The sequence below is a fragment of the Neolamprologus brichardi genome, chromosome 8 (assembly GCF_056152115.1).
Source record: "Neolamprologus brichardi isolate AB-2024 chromosome 8, ASM5615211v1, whole genome shotgun sequence".
Classification (NCBI taxonomy): domain Eukaryota; kingdom Metazoa; phylum Chordata; class Actinopteri; order Cichliformes; family Cichlidae; genus Neolamprologus; species Neolamprologus brichardi.
The window spans coordinates 6,345,771-6,370,407 of record NC_142111.1 but is presented as its reverse complement, the minus strand read 5'-3'; the positions used below and the strand labels follow the sequence as shown (position 1 = coordinate 6,370,407).

The 24,637-nt window shown below is 41.5% G+C and overlaps 1 protein-coding gene across 3 annotated transcripts; it reads left to right on the top strand.

Moving 5' to 3' along the window:
* Positions 1-13,245: 13,245 nt before the first annotated feature.
* On the top strand, positions 13,246-24,404 carry l3mbtl2 (L3MBTL histone methyl-lysine binding protein 2). Of its 3 annotated transcripts, XM_006807284.3 has the most exons (18): positions 13,246-13,368; positions 14,249-14,672; positions 14,761-14,866; positions 14,951-15,084; positions 17,786-17,861; positions 18,070-18,149; positions 18,473-18,590; positions 19,298-19,432; positions 20,461-20,549; positions 20,692-20,938; positions 21,372-21,439; positions 21,796-21,900; positions 22,444-22,591; positions 22,692-22,774; positions 22,899-23,133; positions 23,644-23,709; positions 23,802-23,936; positions 24,028-24,404. In XM_006807284.3, the coding sequence occupies exons 2-18, from the start codon at positions 14,322-14,324 to the stop codon at positions 24,321-24,323; spliced, it is 2,472 nt and encodes an 823-aa protein (XP_006807347.2). In that variant the 5' UTR covers positions 13,246-13,368; positions 14,249-14,321; the 3' UTR covers positions 24,324-24,404. The 3 variants fall into 3 exon arrangements, with proteins under 3 accessions (XP_006807347.2, XP_006807349.1, XP_087701460.1); XM_006807286.3 differs by lacking the exons at positions 13,246-13,368; positions 14,249-14,672; positions 14,761-14,866; positions 14,951-15,084 and adding an exon at positions 16,687-17,114 and having other exon boundaries at positions 24,028-24,403; XM_087845334.1 differs by lacking the exons at positions 13,246-13,368; positions 14,249-14,672; positions 14,761-14,866; positions 14,951-15,084; positions 23,644-23,709 and adding an exon at positions 16,687-17,114 and having other exon boundaries at positions 24,028-24,403.
* Positions 24,405-24,637: the final 233 nt, after the last annotated feature.

Genomic DNA, 24,637 nt, shown 5'->3' with positions numbered 1-24,637 from the left:
TTCCAGCGGAGTCTGGATGAAGATAATGTCGGGCAGAAAAGCCTCGTTTGCCTGCGAAGTGACGGTGGTGCTGCTGGTGGCAGCGGGTGAGGATGCGGGGATGCAAATTAAAAAAAATAAAACTGAAAATATTCAAGTGCAATGGTTGACAAAATATAATGCGTATTATCTATGCATATAAAGACCCAAAAACCCTCAAAGTTCGTTATGATTCATCTATGCAGCAAGATGAACGTGATCTTCTGTTTCTGAGGTTTATAGTTGCACAGATTCATTTTGAACTGTGTTAAAGAAGGGGAACTTATGTTTTAAAACATTTTGTAAGTGGAAGCTTTAAAGAACAAAATAGTGCAATAACTTGGAATTTAGCAGACAGTTGATTCATGAACCTTAAACTCTGTATTCTGTGGAAAGGTTTGGCTGAGCCTGATTATTTTCTAATTTTAATACATAATGTTTTATTTATAGCTAAACTTTCAGTGAGACACCACAAAAATTTGTAATCTTCCCAAGATGATGGTGCAACTCTGCAGGGTTGCTCCAAAGCCAGTTTCACTGAGAAAAGCATTAAAAGCTTGTCACCAGACTCTCCACTTCAGGCCAAGTAAACTGTCCAAAACCAATCTACAGGTTCTTTCTTTTCAGTAACATTTATAAATATGTCACTGAAAAGAAAGAACCTGTTTGAACGGTGATTGTTTTAACATGTTAATTTCCAGTCCCCCTGGTGTTTCCCCTCAAATTTCTCTCTGTGTAAAAGTATTCAAAGATGTAAAACTGCACAAAATTTACTGTCTAACATTTGCAAGATGTTTATGAGCATGTTCCATTAAATCTGTACAGTAATAGTACACACATGCAATGAGTTTAATCAAAGGTCACTTTATTTAGTTACTGCTCCATTATATCCAACAATGTGAATTTTCACATGTGCCTCTGAAACACAGAATCAGTTTACTTTTATAAATTACATGATCTGTGCTAGAATAACTTACTGTTAGCTGCTGGTAAAGGTTTTACAGCTTGATCTGGAGTAAAGAGTGAACACACTAAAGAAATGCCCTTTTTAAACTTATTTAATCTGGGCCTTTTGGTGATGCATTCTCTAACAAGTATCTCAGCATATACTGATTCTTTTTAAGTTTTTCATTACAACAATCAATCAATCACCTCTCAAGCAATACTTTATACAAATGCTGTGCACTTCCACAGAATACAGTGGCTTGCAAAAGTATTCGGCCCCCTTGAACTTTTCCACATTTTGTCACATTACAGCCACAAACATGAATCAATTTTATTGGAATTCCACGTGAAAGACCAATACAAAGTGGTGTACACGTGAGAAGTGGAACGAAAATCATACATGATTCCAAACATTTTTTTACAAATAAATAACTGCAAAGTGGGGTGTGCGTAATTATTCAGCCCCCTGAGTCAATACTTTGTAGAACCACCTTCTGCTGCAATTACAGCTGCCAGTCTTTTAGGGTATGTCTCTACCAGCTTTGCACATCTAGAGACTGAAATCCTTGCCCATTCTTCTTTGCAAAACAGCTCCAGCTCAGTCAGATTAGATGGGCAGCATTTGTGAACAGCAGTTTTCAGATCTTGCCACAGATTCTCGATTGGATTTAGATCTGGACTTTGACTGGACCAACCTAACACATGGATGTGTTTTGTTTTAAACCATCCCATTGTTGCCCTGGCTTTATGTTTAGGGTCGTTGTCCTGCTGGAAGGTGAACCTCTGCCCCAGTCTTAAGTCTTTTGCAGACTCCAAGAGGTTTTCTTCCAAGATTTCCCTGTATTTGGCTCCATCCATCTTCCCATCAACTCTGACCAGCTTCCCTGTCCCTGCTGAAGAGAAGCACCCCCAGAGCATGATGCTGCCACCACCATATTTGACAGTGGGGATGGTGTGTTCAGAGTGATGTGCAGTGTTAGTTTTCCGCCACACATAGCGTTTTGCATTTTGGCCAAAAAGTTCCATTTTGGTGTCATCTGACCAGAGCACCTTCTTCACATGTTTGCTGTGTCCCCCACATGGCTTGTGGCAAACTGCAAACGGGACTTCTTATGTCTCCAGAAGTTGATTCTGTTCATCTGGACGTAGCGTTTTGTGGGAGAAACGTTTCGTCATTCATCCAAGTGACTTAATCAGTCTCAGCTGACTGCAGGTTTTCCCAAACATCTCTCTTCACTTGCATCCCAATCACGGAAGCGTTGGAGGTAGTCCGTAAGAGATTACAGGATGACACCAACCTCAGCAACAGGACCACTCTCAGCATCGACCAAGTGTGTTTGCTTTTGGACCTGTGTCTTCATTCCACCTGCTTCACATACAAGGGTCAGTTCTACAGGCAGAAACACGGGTGTGCCATGGGCTCCCCAGTTTCACCCATCGTGGCCAATTTGTACATGGAAGAAGTGGAAAAGAGGACTTTGCTATCCTACCCTGGAACACCACCAAGCCATTGGTTCAGATATGCGGATGACACCTGGGTGAAAATCAAATCTCAGGATGTACCACAATTCATGGATCACATTAACTCGGTGGACCGACACATCAAATTCACCAGGGAGGATATGAAAAGTGGCAGGTTAGCCTTCTTAGACTGTGAGATTTCCCTCAGTAATGGGGGACATCTAAAAGCTGACGTGTACCGTAAACCTACACATATGGATCGGTATCTAAGGTTTGACTCTCATCATCCACTGGAGCACAAACTGGGTGTCATCAGGACGCTACAACACAGAGCGAACACCATCCCCACTGACACAGCAGCCAGGGAGGCAGAAGAACATCACATCAAGAAGGCCCTGAGTAAATGTGGTTATCCCAGCTGGACTTTTGTCAAAGCTGGAAAGGCACCTAAAGAAAGCTCCAGCCGATCCAGGAGAGAAGGACAACCGCTGCCCAAGTGAAAACCTGTAGTGATCCCATATGTGTCAGGAGTATCAGAGCAGTTGAGACACATTTTTTCTAAACTCCGGGTCTCTGTGGTTTTTAAACCCCAAAACACGCTGTGCCAAAACCTGGTCCACCCCAAGGATCGGGTCCCCCGACACAAACAGAGTAACATAGTGTACGTTGTTAAGTGCCAGGAGGATTGCCAGGATTTATACATTGGGGAAACCAAACAACCTTTGGTGAAGCGGATGGCACAACACAGAAGAGCTACCTCGTCAGGCCAGGACTCTGCAGTCTATTTACAGCTACAGGCCAGTGGACACACTTTCAATGATGAGGATGTACACATCCTGGACAGGGAGGAACGCTGATTTGAGCGCGGAGTCAAGGAGGCAATTACGTGAAAAGGGAAAGACCATCTCTGAATCGAGGAGGGGGCCTAAGGGTACATCTTTCACCATCTTACAGTGCTGTGATTGCAGCCATTCCCCAACTCTCTGTGAATGGGACTCATGGCCATTGATCAGTGGTCTTTGATCAGTGGGTTTTGGTCAGTGGTTGTTGATCAATGGTCATGAGAATTTGCATAATTATGATTAAGGAACTGACCTCCCAGCCCATTGTTCCTTCAGTGGGCTGGTTTCAGTCATTATGCAAATGTACTGTTTATAAGATTTGGGGAAACCTGCACTCAGCTGAGACTGAAGAAGTCACTTGGATGAGTGACGAAACGTTTCTCCCACAAAACGCTACGTCCAGATGAACAGAATCAACTTTTGGAGATTTACTTTCCTGGATGATTGAGAATGCATCAAAACGCGACTTCTTATGGTTTTCTGTTAACAATGGCTTTCTTCTTGCCACTCTTGCATAAAGGCCAACTTTGTGCAGTGCACGACTAATAGTTGTCCTATGGACAGAATACCCCACCTGAGCTGTAGATCTCTGCAGCTCGTCCAGAGTCACCATGGGCCTTTTGGCTGCATTTCTGATCAGCGCTCTCCTTGTTTGGCCTGTGAGTTTAGGTGGACGGCCTTGTCTTTGTCTTTGTCTCTCTTTACAGTTGTGCCATACTCCTTCCATTTCTGAATGATCGCTTGAACAGTGCTCCGTGGAATGTTCAAGGCTTGGGAAATCTTTTTGTAGCCTAAGCCTGCTTTAAATTTCTCAATAACTTTATCCCTGACCTGTCTGGTGTGTTCTTTGGACTTCATGGTGTTGTTGCTCCCAGTATTCTCTTAGACAACCTCTGAGGCCGTCACAGAGCAGCTGTATTTGTACTGACAGTAGATTACACACAGGTGCACTCTATTTAGCCATTAGCACTCATCAGGCAATGTCTATGGGCAACTGACTGCACTCAGACCAAAGGGGGCTGAATAATTATGCACTCGCCACTTTGCAGTTATTAATTTGTAAAAAATGTTTGGAATCATGTATGATTTTCGTTCCACTTCTCACGTGTACACCACTTTGTGTTGGTCTTTCACGTGGAATTCCAATAAAACTGATTCATGTTTGTGGCTGTAATGTGACAAAATGTGGGAAAGTTCAAGGGGGCCGAATACTTTTGCAAGCCACTGTAAAATATCATAATGTAACTTTAGGGTACAACAACTTGTCTCTTGTGAGGAAGCCTCTAACGCAGTGGTGTCAAATTCATTTTAGCCTTCGTGCCACGTGCTGCCAAATTTGAGGTCAAGCTTGGCTGGGCAGTAGCAGTAATATTATTCTGTAATAAAATGTACTTTTCCACATTCACTTATCCAGGGATTCAGTTGGCCAGAAACCTAGCCAGGGATATCTACACCCACCTCTCTAGTTGGCTAATAGGGAAAATAGGGATAACGAGGCAAAGTAATTAAAACTAAGGCTAAAGTACAATTATGTGGGGACACTGAAGCATTGCCAAGCTAGCATCCCAAGGTTAGGATTCCCAAGCCGGTCAGTAGATGTAATGTCTCCACCGTGTCCTGAGTTCTCCTTGTGGGCCTCCTCTGAGGACTCCTCCCTGTTGGGCACCTCACCTGGGAGGTATCCAGACAGTATCTTAGTTTGATGCACAAACCACATCAACTTGCTCCTTTTGATTCGGAGGAGTATAGTGTTTATACGCTGAGTCCCTCTTGAATGACTCATCGACCCTATTTCTAAGAAAGAGCACAAACACCATTCAGAGAAAGCTTATTTCTATCTGCAATCGTATTCTTTTGGTCACTACCCACAAGATAGAAATATAGATTTGCCAGTAAATAAACAGCTTCACTTTCACACTCAGCTCTCTCTTTACTACAACAGACACATACAACATCTGCAACACTGCAGATGCAGCACCAATCCATCTGTCAGTGTTCTGCCCCTTTCTTCACTCACTCATGAACAACACTAGTTGGGTCAGCAACTCATTCCCAATCCAAAGTGGGCTTTCCCCCGTTTTCTGGCTGAGAAACATAGCCTAATACTTGGAGGTGATGAGTCTTATCCCAGCCACGTCACACTCTGCTGCAAACTGCCCTTCAGTGTAAGCTGGAGATCATTGTTTAATGAAGACAGCAAAACCATATCATCTGCAAAAACCAGAGACCAGATCCCGAGACCAGCAAAAGCAACATCCTCTGCCTATTGTCTACATCTAGAAATTCTGACCATAAAAGTTATGAACAGAATTGAGTACAAAGGGCAGACAAAGTGCAAAGCAAAGCAAACTTTCACAGCTATTGTGCAGGGACTGGAGCAATGGGACTAATATACCACACTCCTGAAGCACCCTTAGGAGCTTCCAAGGGACACAATGGAATTTCTTCTGTAAGTCCACAACAGAGATGTAGACTGGTTGGGCAAAATGTCATGCATCCGATAATATCCTTTAGGGAATAAAGAGTTGGTCCATACTTACATGAACAGGACAAAAACCACATTGTCTCCTAAATCTAACATTTGACTAATGGGCAGACTCTCCTCTGTAGGGTAGTCTGTGGAGAACCTTCCTCCATGCGAAAGAATAGGCCTTCCCATGGTGGATGAGCTTCTGGCTCCATTTCTTGTAAAAAGGGACCACGACCCCAATTTGCCAATCCAAGGGAAATTTCTATAACTTCTGCATGATTTTCCCTCCAGAGCCCGTAGGGACTCAGGGTGAATTTCACCCACCCGAGTTAAAAAACTCTCTGTTGTGTGGTTAACTACCACAAAGATGGCCGAGTCATCCTCCTCATCCACAGACTCTGCTTCCTCTACAGTAGGTGTGTCAGTGGGATTGAAGAGATCCTCAAAGTTTTCCGTCCAGCACCTAACAAAATCCTTTGTCCTAATCTTTCAGATTGTCACAGCCTGAAGGTTCAGCTGGTCGCTGATCATCTGTTTCTCTCTCTCTCTCTCTCTCTCGCCAGGGTGGAACTCATTATGGGTTCACGCCCTCGGAGGAGGAAACACCTGTGCCTCATCAGTGTGGATGGCATGTAAGCCAGGAAGCAACGGCTGTTCTTCGCTGGATTGTTGTGAGAATCGCGTCAGTGAAAGTCGAGATGTCTAGCAAGTGTTTTTCCATGTAGTTGTGTGTTTGGAATCTAACGAGCGTTTCTTTGTATGCAGACCCTCTCAACTCTTTTCCCTGGTGTTCCCTGAGTGTTCGAGTGGATTCGTGTTTGGATTGTTTGGAGAGAGACAAGAGTGTTCACCTGGATTTCCCCCGGAGCCCTGCCCCTCTCACCTTTTGTAGATAGCACTGCCCCGCACCTTTGTAGATAGCACTGCTCCACACCTTTTGTATATACACTCATTGGACATTGTTCATTAATAAATTCCCTTGTGTGCATCAATCCCCAGAGTCCAGCGCGTGAGTCCACCTTGTACACCGTGACACAGATTGAGGACTCAGATGCATATTCCAATTGCAGACAGAAATATACAAAGCAAACATTCAATTGCAAGGCTGTTATAAAAGTCCAAAGAATCCAAAGTCCATTTGTGAAGGGAAACTAAACATAATGACAGCATGTGAGCACACAGGGAAACATACAGGAACATATACATATGTCACAACAAAGAGTCAAATGAAGCTGTACTGTATTACCAAAAGTATTCACTCACCCATGGAAATCATTGAAATAAGGTGTTCCAATCACTTCCACGTGTAAAAAATGAATAAATAAATAAAATAAAATAAAATATCCAGCACCTAGGCACACAGACTGCTTCTATAAATACTTGTGAAAGAATGGGTTGCTCTCAGAAAAGCTCAGTGAATTCCAGTGTGGTACCATGATAGGATGAAACCTGTGCAACAAGTCCAGTCATAAAATTTCCTCACTACTCACTATTCCACAGTTGACCGTTAGTGGTATTATAACAAAGAGTAAGTGATTGGGAATGACAGCAAGTCAGTGGCAAAGTAGTAGGGTTCGTAAAATCACAGAGTGGGGTCGGTGGATGCTGAAAAGCCAAGTGCACAGAGGTCCCCAACTTTTTGCAGAGTCAGTCACTACACACCTCCAAATTTCATGTGGCCTTCAGATTAGCACGAGAACAGCCCTTAGAGAGCTTCATGGAATGGGTCTCCATTTCCAAGCAGCTGCATCACAAAGCACAATGCAAAGCGTTTAATCTGATGGTGTAAAGCATGCTGCCACAGAACTTTAGAGCAGTGGAGACGTGTTTAATGGAGCAACAAATCAAGCTTCTCTGTCTGGCAATCAGATGGACGAGTCTGGGTTTGGTGAATGTCAGGAGAAAGGTACTTGTGGGACTGTACAGTGCCACATCCAAAGTTTGGTGGAGGGGGATTATGGTGTGGGGTTGTTTTTCAGAAACCGGGCTCAGCCCCTTAGTCCCACTGAAAATTATTGTTAATGCTTCAACACACCAAGTTATTTTGGACAACCATGTGGGAGCATATTTGGGATGGCTCCTTCTTGTCCCAACATCACAGCACACCAGTGCACCAAGAAAGGCCAATAAAGACATGGATGAGCTAGTCTGGTGTGGAAGAACTTGACTGGCAAGCACAGGGTCCTGACTACAACTCGATAGAACAACGTTGGGATGAATTAGAGCATAGACTGCGAGCCAGGCCTTTTGTCGAACATCAGTGTCTGACTTGTATGTGCTTTCTGCAAGAATGTTCACAAATTCCCATAAACACACTCTTGTGGAATGTCTTCCCAGAAGAGTTGAAGTTATTATAACTGCAAAGGTTGTGCCAATATCACATTAAATGCCACGGATTAGGAATGAGATGTCACTCAAGTTCATATGCATGTGAAGGCATACAGGCAATTTCTTTTGGCAATGTAGTGTGTGTATTCAAGCTGGCCAGGCAGGATGATTCTGGTTGCACAGAGTGGTGGCGACTAGGTTGAAAGGTTGGGCCGCTACAGTGATAAGGAGAAAGGGAATTAGCAAGGACCATGCTTCCCTTTTGAAGAGCTAGAGGAAGTGGGCTCTGGAAAACATGTGGCAGCCGTTGTAGCAAGTGGGTGATCACCTGGTTGCGCAGCAAGCCTACAACCAGCTAGCAGGAAGGACCGAAGTTAAGGAGGAACTAGGAAGGTGTGGTACAACTTTACTGGTGACACTTTTGGTTTTTATGGTTTACATGTCCAGAGGAGTTTCCCTGAAGACCGGCCCATACTCAGGAGTGAGCTATGGCTTAAGATCAATAGTCACCTCTAAGAAGGAAAGAGCCACTTGCTGCTGTCCAAAGGCTTCATTTTGTTGGTTGTGGTATTCATTTATAATCTAAATTGAAGACTCAAATGCAGGCAGAAATAATTACAAAAATTAAAAGTAACAACAACCAACTATGGCGACCAAATAGAACATCAAATAACAAGATTAAAGACTAACAGATAAGTGTTAACAAGGTCCCCTGCCTATCCAGGCCTGCTTAGAATGGTTTGTCAATGAGCTAAGGATGAACAATACACATGAACCAGTCTTTAATATCAGTTGATGAGATATTTCTTTTTTGTTTATAATATGTTTAGAAACAGTAGTTAACATAGGATGGATCTTTAAATCTCTTTGATGAAAACAAAACAAAAAAACAGCAGCCTCAGGGAGTAGAAAAGCTCCAGGAAGGTTTGGCTTTGAAACCATAACCTTCTTCCTGTGAGGCAACTCCTCTAACCACTGCACCATCATGCTGATGCAACAGACTGTCCAATGAAACTTGTCATAATGCATTGAAGGCTTTCCAAACAGCTTAAGAAAAAGCCAGTCCTTAAAATCTAAGAGTAAAATTACAACTTTTCCTAATTTCATTTTCAATCTTACTAAGCATAGATAGTTTCATAATGCTATGCCTTGAAGAAATGGTGTAAAGATGTACTTTGTAAACCTGGAGACTTTATATGGTTTATGCTTTATATATTGCTCAGCTGGTCATCTACTAAATGGAAGGTTGGTGAGTCGATCCCTGGCTGCTCCAGTCTCCAGCCTGCATACTTAGGTACTCTCGGGCAAGATACTGAACCCAAAGGTGCTCTGTGATTCGTTCATCACAGCATGAATGTGTGTGAATGTTTGCTAGAAAGCACTTAAGTGCAAAAAAAAGTGCTGCAGTGAATGAGGTATGTATAAAGCCCTTAGAGTGCTACATAAGGACCAAGCCACTTACCATCTTTTTGTACCTCAAAAAGGTTCACATAATTATGAAAAAGAATAATATGAAAAGGGGTGAAAAATACTGCATTTATTCCATATTCAGGAAGTAGTTTTAGCTTACCTTTGGGGTCCAGTAATGACTAGTGTTTGGTAATTGCACACACTAAGAAAGAAATGCACTTTTACCACACCTGCGATTTCTCAGAGTGTGGGTAACAGTAAGCCAGATGTTCTGATAGCTGAAATGTTCGTTTGCAATTCCAGAATGTGCCATTGTAAGTTTGTTCGATCAGAATCATAGTCATCTTTGTTTCTTTGCTATGTGGCCATGCAAAGAAAAGAAAAGTTCTTTCAAAATATGCAGTATACATATATGATAGGTAAAAAGTAAGAAAAAGCAAGTTACAGAATGTAGTCAGTATGTTCAGCTATTAAAAAATAGTTTAGTTTGAGATCTGTGGTTTGCCTGTTTGCTAAAAAGCCCCAAAGCAAAACGACAACAACAAAAATCTGATGAATATTCTCCAAGTGTGGTCATTCTATCATTTTTCATATAACTGCAAAACTAGTGGCATCACCATCTGTTAATGTTAGCTATCTTACACATTTAATTACCTAAATTTTCTTTGGGATTAAAAGATTATAATATTGCACATCGAATATGAAGCAAAACAACAGGCACTACAGTACGGTAAAGTACCAAGTCTTAGCGGCACTTTGAGTACACTTACATTAGTGCACCAAAACTTGATTAGATCTTGTTTAATATTCTGTGGAAAAGTCAACAAAGTCCAAAATTTTCCTCCAATTACATTCAGTTGGTACCAAGTTTAAACAAATTGTTCCTTAGCCCGATCAGGTCACAGGGTCACCAAATTCACTGGTCTTATTTTAGATGTAGTTTCCAAACCATCCTGTTCCAAAATAAAACTGTCAACACACTGCACGACTTGCATTGTGTCCTTTAAGAATTCCCCAGTGACATGCCGCTCAGCAGATGATACCAACTATAGAACTGTTAAGAAAATTACAGAATGTTGCACTTTTTAATGATTTCTTTGTTCTTTAACAATAATTAAACAACAAAGTACATTTGATTTCCTTACATACCGATCACAAAGCTCAAGAAAGCTCCCTCAACCTTTTCAGATATTGCTCATACCTCCTTGTGTTTGTTCTTTCTACTAGAAGGTGTGGCATCATTTGTCTAATCCAGAGTGTAACATTTGGTCTTTGTGCATTTAGTCATTTTATTGTGGTTAGACTCTGCAAGACTTACATAGATGTTTGCATTTACCAGATACAGTGTGTTAATCTGAGGTGTGAATTCACTGTTTGAGTTGCAACACAATTTTCAGTCCTCTGCTGCAATGTCCGTTTCTAAATCTTTGCTCCAAGTATTTAATTTTATTCTTTTCTCAAACAGTCCTTTGTGAAATAGAACATTTTCCCAAATTAAGTGCATCCCATCATTCAGCAGTTTGTAAAGCCACTTTTAGCAGCAATATCATGAAATGCTCGCTTTCTGTATGACTTTGTCAGTTTCACACATTGTTACAGAATCATTTTTGGCTCACTCTTCTCTCACTTGCTCTGCAACAGTCAGGCTGAAGTCTGGCCTTTGACTCGGTCACTCCAATACTTTGATTCTTGTTGTAGATTTGCTGGAGTGCTTGGGATCGTTGTGATGTTACATGACCCGATTTGAGCCAAGCCAAGCACGTTTGACTCTAGAATACTTTGGTACGCTGAGGAGTTCATGGTTGACTCAGTGATTGTGAGGTGCCCAGGTCCTGGTGGCTGCAAAATAAGCCTAAATCATCACCCCATGTTTGACAGCTGGTGTGAGGTGTTTGTGCTGATATGCTGAGATTAGTTTTGGTCAAACATGGTGCTGTGCATTATGACCAAATATCTCTATTTTGGTCTTGTCTGTTCCAAAGACATTGTCCCAGGAGTTGTGTGGTTTGGTCAGATGTAACTTTGCAAACCTAACCCTTGCTGCCATGTGTTTTTAGAGAGTAGGCAATCCTTCCAAATAAGCCATACACAGTAATTTTCAGGCCTTTTCTAATTGTACTGTGACAAACTTTATAATTTAGCATGCTAAACGAGGCCTGTTGAGGCTCTTGGGATTTTTTGCAGTTTCTCTGTTTTTTTGCTGCGACATCCACTTCTGAGAAGTTGATTAGCAAAACCTAACTGCTACTTATCCTGTTAATTTCTGTATTAGCAGTATCAGTATACTTAGTTTTTCACAGGACTGCATACAATCCTAAGCAAACTTTATTTTTTAACATGACTTTGCTTTAATGTGGTTTAACAAAACTTCTCAGCTGTCAAAATTCTAAGTAAATACAAGCGAATTAATTTAAGTAATTTTAATTTGAAATTTTAAATATTTCCAAGCCTCCCAAAACTTAAATCTAGCATCAGTGTCAGAGCAGCTGTACCTGTAACTGCCAAAGTATCTTGTTCGTCAAGACATCCCTAACTGAATACATTTGATGAAGACAGTGTCGAGATTAGGAAACAAAACATTATATATTTGATTTTGTTTGTATGTTTATTATGATTGAAGTAAATGTGTGTCACTCTTTAATAGTAATATTTGTATTTTTAATATATATAAATGCTATATATTATATATTTTAATATATATTCAAACTAGATGACTTTAATAGAAACTACACATTCTTGGCATTGTCTCAGTTTGCGTCACACTAGTTTTCCTTAATTAAAAGGTGTCACCAGTAAAGGTGCACCGCAGGATCACGCTTCTTTCTCCGTACTTCCTTTTGGGAACCACACATGTGAATACCATCACTTCATCTACTCTTCTTCTCATGAAGACACAGCAGCTACTGCCAAATCACATTCAAATGGTCTAATATCCATTCCTCTGAGTTTTATTTTTCGTATTGATTTAGTTTAGCAGTGGTTGCTTTTGGAGCAGTCACCGCGGGGAATGATTCTGAGGGTGCTTCTCCAAAAAGCTGATGATGTTTCAGCTCTGAGAAACACCGATGGATCCTCGATTCTAAGGTGCTGACCAGCATTTCTCTTTAGTTAGTTAAGCAGTTCTTGCAAAAATATGGCTAAGTACAGTAGACAAAAAATACGTTTTGCTGTCTATCAGCACTAGGAGCAACACAACTCGAAGGATTTTTTTTTAATCATTACACATTCAAAGCTGAAACTTGCAAGCAGGAGAGCATTACAGCATCCTTCGTGAAGTCTCCCTTTATCCACACCTTGTCAGGTGATGCCGATAACTAGCAATTAAGCCCGGGCAACGCGCAAAGTACTACACTGCCACTGCAAAGCCATTAGGAGTTGCAGGGGAGCATAACAAATCTCGCATGTTAAGAGACAACAAAAATGACTGCCTCATAGAGATACTGCCATTTGTTGTCAGTGCTGACGCCAGCAGCGGTAATCTAAATTACAAAACATATTTCACTTGATATTTGTTTGTATTTGCCTCATTATTGGTTATGTTTATTTATTTATTTTTCTACACTGTGCAAAGGCCTAAGATTAATAATAATTGAATAGCAAGGTGTCCGTAAACTTCTTTTTCATAGGCCGACAGAAGGCTATTGTTTTCCAGCGTACAAACACCTGAATGCCTGTAAAATGACTTATTTGTGACTAGGAGAGCGACTTTTTCCCAATTGTCGTAAAAACATCAACTCCCAGAATTCCTTGCACACGCGTAAGTAGATGACGCTAAAATGTGAGCGACCACATTACAGTACTGGGCAGCTATGAAGATACATTGACATTTGATACCCAAATCAGTTTGTACACCTAAGAGACATTTTACTGAGTGCCAGCAGTCACTAACCTCCTGTAAGTACACGTTTGAAGTCATGACGAGCAAAGTGCAGCTTCATAACTGCACACAAGTACTTTTAGCATTGTTATCACTTAGCTTTGGTGTACAGTAGTTACATTGTTTACGTTTTGACTCAACTTATGAAGCAGTCAGCTGTAACTGTGCTTTAACGGCGATATTAGAAATAATAATAACGATGATGAAAGGGCCGCCTTTTCAAGACAAACTTCTGTTTGTCATGTTTCAATGTCCTGTGTTTGTTAAACATTATGTCGACATTACAGATAAAATAAAATGCGAAGCTTCCTGTCATTTTAATGTAGGTTTTTCAATGTAGAGAATATCATAATCAGGCAAATAGAGCTAATACACACTCTCCGGCCACTTTGTTAGGTACACCTTGCTAGTAGTGGGTTGGACCCTCTTTTGCCTTCAGAAGTGCCTTTATTCTTCATAATGCTGGAAACATTTATCAGAGATTTTGGTCCATATTGACATGATGGCGCCACACAGTTACTGCAGGTTTGTGATTACGGAGGCCATTTGAGTACAGTGAACCCATTGTCATGTTCAAGAAACCAGTTTAAGGTGATTTGAGCTTTGTGACATGGTTTGTAATCCTGCTGGAAGCAGTGACCATAGGATGTGTACACTTTGTTCAGTGGGGTGGAAATGGTCAGCATACCTTGGTTGCAAAATTCCCAGGTTATAGCACTCTAGGAATTTTTTTTTGACCCCTGGGGTCAGAGAGGAATTTTTACCTAGAGAACTGCTGCTCACTGGATATTTCATCTTGTTTGGACCATTCTCCGTAAACCCTAGAGATGGTTGTGTGTGAAAATTAGAAAACCAACTTCTGGTTGGAAGATACAATTATTTATTTTCTTTGCACAGCTCAGAGAACAAAACAGCACAACTGAGAAGAAGAAAGGATCCATGAAAGGCGCTCATGGTGTAAGCTCCGAGGATGCCTTACCACTGCGTGGCTTATGGATGTGGAAAAACTACAGAAGATGGCGTAACCCTGTTTAAATTCCCCAAGGACCCTGAAGAGTTTCGGAAATGGGAGAAGCAGGTCCAGCGCACCCGCATGCAGTGGGTTGCCACACCCAATTCTCACCTTTGCAATGAGCATTTTGGCAAGGAGTACTTTGAACCCAGACTGGCAGCGGGGCCTCTGAAGCTGAGGCCGGGAGCTGCTCCTACAGTGTTTGTCCGTCCGCACTGTCCTTCCTGCAATGGCGCGGGCTGCAGTAGCTGCCTGCCTTCTATCCAACACAGGACCATTTCAGCTGAACCAAGAGAGCAAACCATTAGTGTGAGTAGTTTTTATTTTGGACTGTGTGGGGGGGGGGGGGCTTACACCTACTGTTTACAGGTGGGATGTTTGTTTTTTTCCTTCATAGGCTGGATACAATGAAATGGCACCCATAGAGCGTGAGGATACTAATGAAAGAGGTAAAGAACGACATCTGACAGGAGGAGGGTTAAAGGCGCTAAACGAGCGACCAGGTGAGGTCCACCTGCACTATTAACAATTGTTCATAATGTTTTACATTAAGCAAAAACTTTTTTGATTGCTTTTTTTTTCCACAGTGGTTTGTGAGATGTGTGGAACAACCGGGAATATCAACAACTTCTATTCAAAGACTAAGCGCTTCTGCAGTACATCCTGCTCTCGTTCTTATTCATCAAACTCTAAGAAGTCATCCATTCTAGCACGTCTGCAGGTCAGAAAGAGTTTGACTTTTTCTAATCTATTTATTTATGTATTTTTGAACACTGGGGACCACCAGTGTTCACACTGAGGGGCAGTTTGAATTAGCTGCCTTGCCTTATTCAATAATCCATCTTGGGAGTTTGACACAGTCAGTGACACCGGATTGGGCAAAGAGATGTACTAGTTTTTCCATTCGTGAGTGTGTTGCTCAGCAGCTCAGACAGGTGTGGGATTGCTTTAATTTGTTTCAAAAACCATAGAATTATCTAAAGTCCTGTAGTGAATCCATGAACGGCTTCAGCACGCTACTTTCAATGTCACAAATCTATGAATTATTGAAAATTACTGAAATCAATTGCAAAAAATTCACTCATTTTAAAAGCTGAAAGTATGAAATGTTTATTTTTTTAATTGGGATTTTGGCTCTGCATCTATAGTGGGGGAAATAGTTATCTGATCCCCTTCTGAATTTCCAAAGAAATGAATGGTCACACCATCCCCGCAGTCAAGCACTGAAGTGGATTTGTTGTGCTTTCGGCCTGGTTTTCTGCAAGGAATACAGGGCGACTTCACTGCATTGAGTCAGCAATGGATGGGGGCATGTACCGTAAGGTCTTGGATGTGAACCTCCTTCTCTCAGACAGAACACTGAAGATGGGTTTGCCAGCATAACAGTGACCCAAAACCCCGGCAACAAAGGAGTGGCTAAAGAAGAAGCACATTAAGGCCATGGAGTTCCCTAGCGAGTCTTCAGACCTCGGCCCTGTGAAAATCTGTGAAGGGAGCTGAAGCTTAGAATTACCAAGCAGCAGCCAAGAAACCTAAAGGAGTTTCTATAAAGAGGAGTGGTCCAACATCTCTCCTGGGATGTGTCCAAGCCTGATGACCCACTTCAAGAAACATCTTACCACTGTACCTGACAAAAAGGGTTTCTCCACCAAATAATAATTTATTTTATTTTATTTTATTTTACACGTTGCGTATCAGAAAATCCTAATTATAAAAGGTAAACCATGAATAAAGCAATCAGCTTAAGGTACAGTGTATTTTTCAGAAGCGTAGTAGGGCTGTTTTGCATCCATTTTGTCAACCCTTTATCCAGTTTAGAGTCACAGGGGGATTGAACCTATCCCAAGTGGTATAGGGTGAGTGGCAGGGTTATACCCTGGACAGGTCACCTTTTTATCACAGGGCCAACACAGCGATATAGACAACCATTCATGCCTACGGCTAATTTAGAATTACCAGTCAACCTAATGTGTGTGTCTTTGACTGTCAGAGTGCTTGAAGAGCCCAGCGAGGACATGGAAACCTCACAGAAAGCTGGATTTGAACCCAGGACCTTCCTGCTGTGAGCCGCCAGTGCTAACCACGGTAGCACTCTGGAAGCTAACTAAAACAAAACTCAAAGCGAAATAAAAACCATTCAAAAATATCTTGTACATCTTTACAGACCTGAGTAGATGCCTGCAAAGTATTACATGTAATTTTAAGACATTTTTCAGCAAATTTATTTCAACATAGTTAGTAATATTGAACACAAGGTGGCAGTATTTGCAAAAAAGGCTGTTTACCTGTGAGCGCTGCAGAAAAATAACAAGTAGAAGAAGAAGAAGACCGCGCTGGACTTAAATACCTCTGCGGGGACGTGTGAGCCTGTGTCCTGGCCTTACGTCGTCTTTCCTAACTCGGTACAGACCTCTCTGTTTCCTAAAAACTGAAATGGTTCACAAGTGTTGCGTCGAGACCTGCTTAACCATAAAAAGGCCAAACATCGTCTTTCATCGGTTTCCACTCAGCGACCCGGAGAAGCTGAGACAATGGCTCTTTACCCTGAACATGGACCCAAAGACCCCCCGTTACGTCCTCGGCAAACTCTTCGTGTGCCAGAAGCATTTTCAGCCGGACGACTACTACGATGTGCAGAACCTACCGAGCCGCCGGGGCCGGCTTCTCAAACCCACCGCCGTCCCCACGCAGTTCACACATGCCCACTATTCAGAGGAAGACCACCCTACAAATGTATGGCTGCAGAGACAGGTGAGGCAGGACATTTGTACTGAAACCCCACATGCCAGGGCTCTCAGCCCAGGCTTAAGGCCCTCGTTTTCGGACGTTGTTTTTCTTCTCTTGGCTCTGTATGATGCAGAAGATGCCACACCCACATATCGTTCAAACCTTCTGTTTGTAAAGGGCAACCAATCAGAGAAAAGTGGCTTTAAAGAAGTTGTTGTTAAGAAGAGAGGTTGGTTGGTTTTTTTAGACAATGAATGTGCAAAGGCCCTAGAATAAGATAAATAAGGAATTCTTTAATTACCACTCTAGTGATGCCAAAGAATTAAAAATACAGAACTGGAAATGACCATTATGTCCCATTCAACGGGTTTGACCTACCAAAAGCTGCTGCATAGCCTTGTCTTCACTTTCATACTGACGAAGAGAAGGGTACCTGGAGAGCAGATCCTCTGTAAAGGCCTGTACGAAGTTTTGAGTTTTTACAAAAGGTGATCCTTGTCCAAACCTCATGAAATTAATCTTTGCATAGTTTTGCTGACAGACAGCACCTTTGCGTGCCATTACAGGCATAGCGCAGGCAGAGAGTGTTTTTTTTTTAATCTGATTGTGACTCATGCTCTCTCACGGTTTATGCCAACTGTATGGATATAAGAGGCTCTGAGAAATATTTCTTTTCCCCCTCTTTGCTTCTTTAGGGAAGGCCCCCAACAAAAAAAGCTACTGTGCTGAATAAAGTGAACAAAGCTCCTCCAGCAGCCACCGGAGTTGATGGTAAAGTCACCGAGCACGCACATTTTTTTTTTTAAACACAACCTGTTTAACCTGCTGCAATCGTCACATTTCATGTGATTTCCAATTTGGTGCCAATGAACCGACGCAAGATGCAATATTGGCGACCACCTTCTGTTTACGAGGGGCAGCCAGTCAGAAAAAGGTGGCTTAAAGAGAATTATTTTCTGTGTCTCCTTTCATTGCGTAGCTGCTGTTGCTTCTTTCGACTGGACCGCATACTTGGAGAGAGAAACGTCTCTGGCTGCATCTGTCTCCTGCTTCAGACACGTGAGTCTGTCCTGCTGTTTTTACAAAGACTTACAGCTAAGAAATGTATACATATTATCGTCATAGCGACAGATTGTTCTTAACCTTTGTGGAAACCTCGTTCTACCATCGATGTTAACAGTTAAGGGAACTGACTTAATAATCAAATAAAGGGAAACTCAAATGGCTTATTAGGATTATATTGCTGTTTTCATGCCGTCATCAGCAGAAGAAAACAATAGAAAAAGGAGTTTCTCTTGAAAATGCTGGAAAATAAGATGGGAGTACATAAAATGCTTCACACAGATGATCCATAAGGAATTTTCTGGCTTCACCCCCTACAGGCTCCCCTTTGTGCCCAGTGGGATGACATCACCGTGGGGATGAAAGTGGAGGTGCTGAACACGAATGCCATCCTCCCCAGTAAAGTCTACTGGATTGCTACAGTTATCCAGATTGCAGGTGTGTGCATCTTTCTGCCAACAGTTAACAGCCCAATGAACCACAGATTATTTTTATATATTAATGTTACATTTAGTTTCTTATTTTTCATTAGTGAATTTTATTTGGCTCTTGGCTAGACCCAAATCTTAATGCACCTTGCCTCTTGCAAAGCTTAAAACTTGGTTTGCTGTACTTCTTATGGTGCTGAATATAAAGTGCAGCATATTCATAACCAGAAGAAATTGTGCTATGATATCTGGAGCACTTAAAAATCTTAAAAAGAAATCTTTTGGTAGATTTTTGTAATACCAAATGTTGCACTGACCCCCCAAGAGATCATCATCTTCTTTACAGCAGTAAATGTGTGAACCGCTTATGTTGTTGTACTCATATAGCACACATTTCAGGTTTAACGCTGTGATAGCAGCTTACCTTTTTGCTTAGATGACTGAATCTATCATTTAAATCACTGTAGCATTTGTTCGATGCTCTGCTCCAATCAGAATTGATCGTAAATGAACCCTTAATGTTATGACATTTTGTGCAAGCTAAGAGAACATGTGATGAACGAGGCTTTGTTGAGGCATCTGTCTCATGAACTCATCCAGGTTAGCAGTTAGAATGTTTTGCCTGGAACAGTTCAGGATGTTAACTTCCACACAGTGAAATATATTTTGGTAAAGTAGCAACATTGGCAGGTTACTCTCGTCCTTTCTTGTCGGCAGGATACAAAGCCCTGTTGAGATACGAGGGCTTTGAGCATGACAGCAGCCATGATTTCTGGTGCAGCCTCGTTTCAGGAGAGCTCAACCCGATCGGATGGTGCGCAATGACCAGCAAGCTGCTGGTACCCCCACAAGGTTAGGATTCACATTCAGTTTGCTTTTAAAAATGGTGCCTATGCTCTGTTTGGTCCTAAATTAAATCCTCAAAAGAATAAGAGCAGGTGAGCGAGTTATCTGAAGTGATCATGTGAACTAGTGGTCATTGACCAGACAAATGAATGCTGATCATCAGCTCTGTGATTAGAGAATATATGAATGACTCTAATAGACAAGAGCTTCTGTCTGAGTACTTTCACTGGTTCGATATGAAGTTAAGGTGATATCGCAAAATCAAGACAACAAATAACCGATGCAGCAAGTGGGCAGGAAATTAAATACAAAGGCAATCCTCTCAGTAAGAAGAAGAGAAGTCTTTGTAATGCACTTTTCTACTAGCAGATCAAAAGATAAATAAAATATAAAGTACAGATAAAATGGAAGAAAGACATGTTGCCTGTAGCTTAACAGAAGATAAAAGATAGAGAAATGTAAATGGAGGATGATATAAAAGAGCAGCAGAAAACATCCTAAAAATCTAAAGTAATAAAAAGTGACAAATGTGTCATTTTCTGTTGTTAACAACTAGAAATTGATCTTATCTTTTATACGGTTTCAGGTTAAATGTGTTGTTTGTATGTCATACTTTTATTTTTTTATTTAACCTTTATTTATACAGGTAGTCCCAATGTCACATTTACGAAAGGGACCTGTTTCTGACAAACATATTAAAATTACAACAATAAAAAACAGTAAAATAGCAATAAAATAACAAAAATAAAGATTCATTAACACAGTCATAGGAAAAAGTTTCCAGTGATGGTTTCACAAGGTCATTTGTACTCTTTTAAAGTCTGCAAGTGAAATTAATTGAGAGAGCTAAAAGTCCTGTGAGATGGAGCAGAAAAGGAGAATGCCTCTCCAAGTTTCATCACTGAAACTCTGTGTAATGAAGTCCTGAGACCACACACTCTGACTAAAATGTTTATGTAACATGTAATATGAAAAATAAGAGGGGAATAAACCACAAAGAGATTTTTCTTGTTTGATGATTTGCGTGTCTGTAGATCTGAAGCAGGACATCCCAGACTGGAAGGAGTATCTGATGAAGAGGTTGGTGGGGGCCCACACTCTGCCTGTTGAGTTCTACCTGAAGGTACTGCCTGATGTTATGAATTGCCCTGTATGTCATACTTATAAAGAGTGTAATGGATTAAATGAAATAGAAGTCACTGAATTCAGCACATAATCAGCAACTTTCTGTCACTCTGCCACCCTCCCGCTTTTCTTTGTTCCAGCTTGCAGAAAGCATGAAGAACTCTTTCAGGGCGGGCATGCGCGTGGAGGTGGTGGACTCCAAATACGTGAGCCGGACACGCGTGGCCATCGTGGACACCAACATCGGTGGCCGTGTACGTCTGGTGCACGCGGACCAAAGTGACACCCCTGAGAACATCATCTCAGATTTCTGGTGTCACATATGGAGTCCCCTCCTGCATCCGATAGGCTGGTCCAAAAAAGTGGGTCATGACATCAAAGCGCCTGGTAAGTTTGAAAACGGGTTCCCCACTGGAGCTGAAGATGTGGGGTACAGAACAAAAACTTGCAAAAGGGAATTAACTTTGATGTAGGAAACCAAGCAGTCAGCAGTAAAAACAACACTCCATCGACCTGCACTGTAGTTAATATGAACAGGACTAATCAACTTTAAGGGGAAAGAAATATTTGGAGACACACTCTGACTTTAGAAAAGGATACTGGACCTCAGCATAACACTGGCAGTGTGGATAATTTTATTTGTAATCACAGTGAAAGTTTTTATGACCTGAAACTGCACAGATGTTGAACTAAATACATGATTTTAAAGATTTCTGTTTTCTGAAATGTAGCATGTACTGTGCAGGTGATAGAAGATTACTTTGCTTTTTCCTCTTAGATTTGTTGTAGATTAAAATATGAAACCTTCTTATTTTTATAGCAAACAATCTGGAGTCTTCCAGTGGTCTGAGGGGCAATTCTGACAGTACGTTCATGCTCTTTAAAAAGGTAAGGAAGTATATGAACACTGACGTAAGTCATAGCCTGAATTCAGTTGATGGATCTAATCATTTCTTTCTTCCTTTTTGAATTATTTTATTCCAAAGGTATAAGTGTACTATAAGGTTAGCAGTAAATCTGCACTTGATTGTGGTGTAGTTTAGAAAATCATAGGATTCATTAAATGTATTTATTTCTTATTTCTCCATGCTTTACCCCCAAAGTCCAAAAGCTGTGGATTGTTTGAGTCAGAACTCAAAAATAGCTGAAGTAATCATCATCGTTACTACTCTTATGCTAATTTCAGTTCAAGTTTAAGCCTTACCTCTTCACTGTTTCACATGAATGTAATGTACTGTCCTCAGCCGAGGTTCACCTACATGGAGGGAACTTTCTTCGAAGAAGGAATGAAGCTGGAGGCCATTGACCCGCTCAACTTGGGAAGTATCTGTGTGGCCACAGTACACAAGGTGAGGTAGCTGTTATTGACTTTGTTTATGTGTGTTTGGGATTCATCACCTGTCACCTAGGTTTGGTGTTTCCCAGAGATTTAGATCCTTTTGTAACTGTAACCGCTCATAAATGAGCTAATGGCAGGGGTATCTTCTGTAAACTCAGCAGTATAATCAGCTGCTTCTTTAGTGGGTCTCTCATCATGTGGATTAACTCCTTCATACGTGCACTGTGTTTATACACCGCTTTGCATTTAATTATTAATCTTCCACAGCGTGTCTTCTTTCCTGATAGTTGGGGTTTTCTCTGTATTATTTTAGGGTCTTTACCATAAAATAGAAAGCGCCTTAAGAGAGGACTGGTTGAGTTGATTTCATCTTGGTCTGCAGCTGGTACTTCTTGCTGAAGCCTTGTTGTGCTCAGCATAGCATTACAAAAGCCAGTTCTCCACCCGCTGCAGGTTCTTGTTGGTGTGTTCCTCCACCTAACAGCTGGATTGTAGAGATTGTATCTCTACCGCTGGTTTTCCTCTCTCTGACTCTACTCCTCTTTTTTCCCAGGTGCTGTTTGATGGGTACCTGATGGTGGGCATTGATGGCACCATATCAAACAATGGCTCAGACTGGTTTTGTTACCATGCTTCCTCTCACGCCATTCTTCCAATTAACTTCTGTAAAAAGAACAATATCCCTCTCACTGTACCTCCAGGTGTGTTTTTTTTCTGTTTCTTAGTTTGCAGGTTAGCTTGTCTGCTGGTGCTGAAATGCTTCACCATATATTTCCTGTCACTTTATACATTTCCTGGCAGGTTACGATGCTCAGACCTTCACCTGGGAAAAGTACCTGGAGGAGACCAAAGCAAAAGCTGCGCCCGTGAGACTGTTCAATGCTGTAAGATGTTGTAGGATGACCTTGCTATCACATGTTTTATAAGTTGAATTAATAGGACAAGATGGCTTCTTTTCAAATGTATCTATTGATGTAAAAACACTAATAAATATGACACTTCTTTCAGGACTACCCAGGTCACGGCTTCTCCCCCAACAAGAAGCTGGAGGCCGTGGACCTGATGGAGCCACGGCTCGTGTGCGTGGCCACCGTGAAGCGTTGTGTCGGCCGCCTTCTCCTCATCCACTTTGACGGCTGGGAGGATGAGTTTGACCAGTGGGTTGACCACCAGTCTCCTGACATCTACCCAGTTGGCTGGTGTGAGCTCATGGGCTACCAGCTCCAGTCACCTCCTGGAGTCGGTAAATACAGCGGACTGTAACACTGTTTTGAAACAACATGTAGAGCACTGAAGTGATGTGGGTTAATGCAAGAGTACCGAGGCATTGATTAAAGGGGATTAATGGGCAAGGTTTCAATAGATAAGGTCAGAGTATGATGAGGTCATCCCCATGAGCCAAAAGCTTGGCTTGAGACGCCTCTAAATGCTGCATTTCAGTTTTTTCTCATCTTGGATCTGTGTGATGTCAGTGAAAGCACATACCCTCGACACATCTGCGCCAAAGCTATTTTGGGCTATGAATAACGCTAACTCCTCTAGTGGTGTACAACAACAAATCTGGAAACTAGCGTAAAAGGCGCTCTTTAAGCGCATTTACACTTCAATTTTGATTATAAATACAGCAACAGTTCACTACACTCACTAAGCTCCAGCCTTAAACTGTCACAGACAGAAGTGACTGGTTGATGAGTGATGCATAGATGTTTCTGAGTGTGAAACAAAGTGACTGGTGTTTCATTCTGTTTTCTAGCTGACTTAATTGAAAAGCAGCTGGTGCGGAACAAGAAATGCCGGCGCTTTTCTTTCGGGAGAAAGAGTAGGTTTTATTCAGAAAAGTATATGTAGTCTTGTATCGGTAATGTCTTACTTGACACATGAGAATGATCTCCTTTTCTTTGCTTTTTGTAGAAAAGAAGCACACAAAAAAGAGGCTTTCTCAGGACCAAGCTCAAGACGGTGCTGATCAACACACCGAAAGTCCTCAAAGCACTCCTCCAAAAGTGCCACTCATCCAGCCCAAGACTGAGCCAGAGGAGCAGGAGAGTAAGAGACAATTCTCAAATGAGTCACTTTTTCCTCATTTGCATGCTAGTTGCCCATTTTGGTAAATTTGCTGACTTAATTGTCTTAATAGTCGTTGCAGTGAAGGTGAAAGTGGAGGAAATGGAAACGGAGACCCCCATTAGGCCACCGGACAACTTTCAGCAAGACTCTGTGTGCATAATCAAACAAGAAGAGGGAGGGCAAAGCAGCTTGGATAATGTAGAACAGGAGAAGACGGAGCAAAGTAAAACTAAAGACGTGGCTGAAGACGATGCATTGCTTGAAGGACGGTGTACCGGTGATAGCAACACTGATCAGAGTGAAAATGAAAGAATGGACAAAGAGGAGTTGAGCCAAGAAGACGACAGTACCATGGATGAATCATAGAGAATAAAAGAATATAGCTGAATCACTCCAATGAAAAAAGAATTAAACAAATAAATAAAAAGACTTTATCAAAAAGATTTTGACAAGTTTTTTTTTAATGTTTTATATCCAGATAGATCCTTTTGTAAATATACAGTCAATTGCAGTATTTTTAAAAATATATTATCTAAATGTGATTTGATGATTTTCAACTTTGAGTATGTTGTGAGCCTACAGTGAAGGTTAACTAGCCTCACCTGCAGGCTCAGTAAAGCAATGCTTTATTCTTTTTTTCCTATTTTCCATCATACATGTACTATTAAATATAAAAGGCC

Coding starts and splice junctions, on each gene's coding strand:
- l3mbtl2 (XM_006807284.3), top strand. CDS start 14,322: ATGCCTTACCACTGCGTGGCTTATGGATGTGGAAAAACTACAGAAGAT. Junction 21,901..22,443: donor GTGTGGCCACAGTACACAAG/GTGAGGTAGCTG, acceptor CTTTTTTCCCAG/GTGCTGTTTGATGGGTACCT. Junction 23,134..23,643: donor CCAGTCACCTCCTGGAGTCG/GTAAATACAGCG, acceptor TCTGTTTTCTAG/CTGACTTAATTGAAAAGCAG.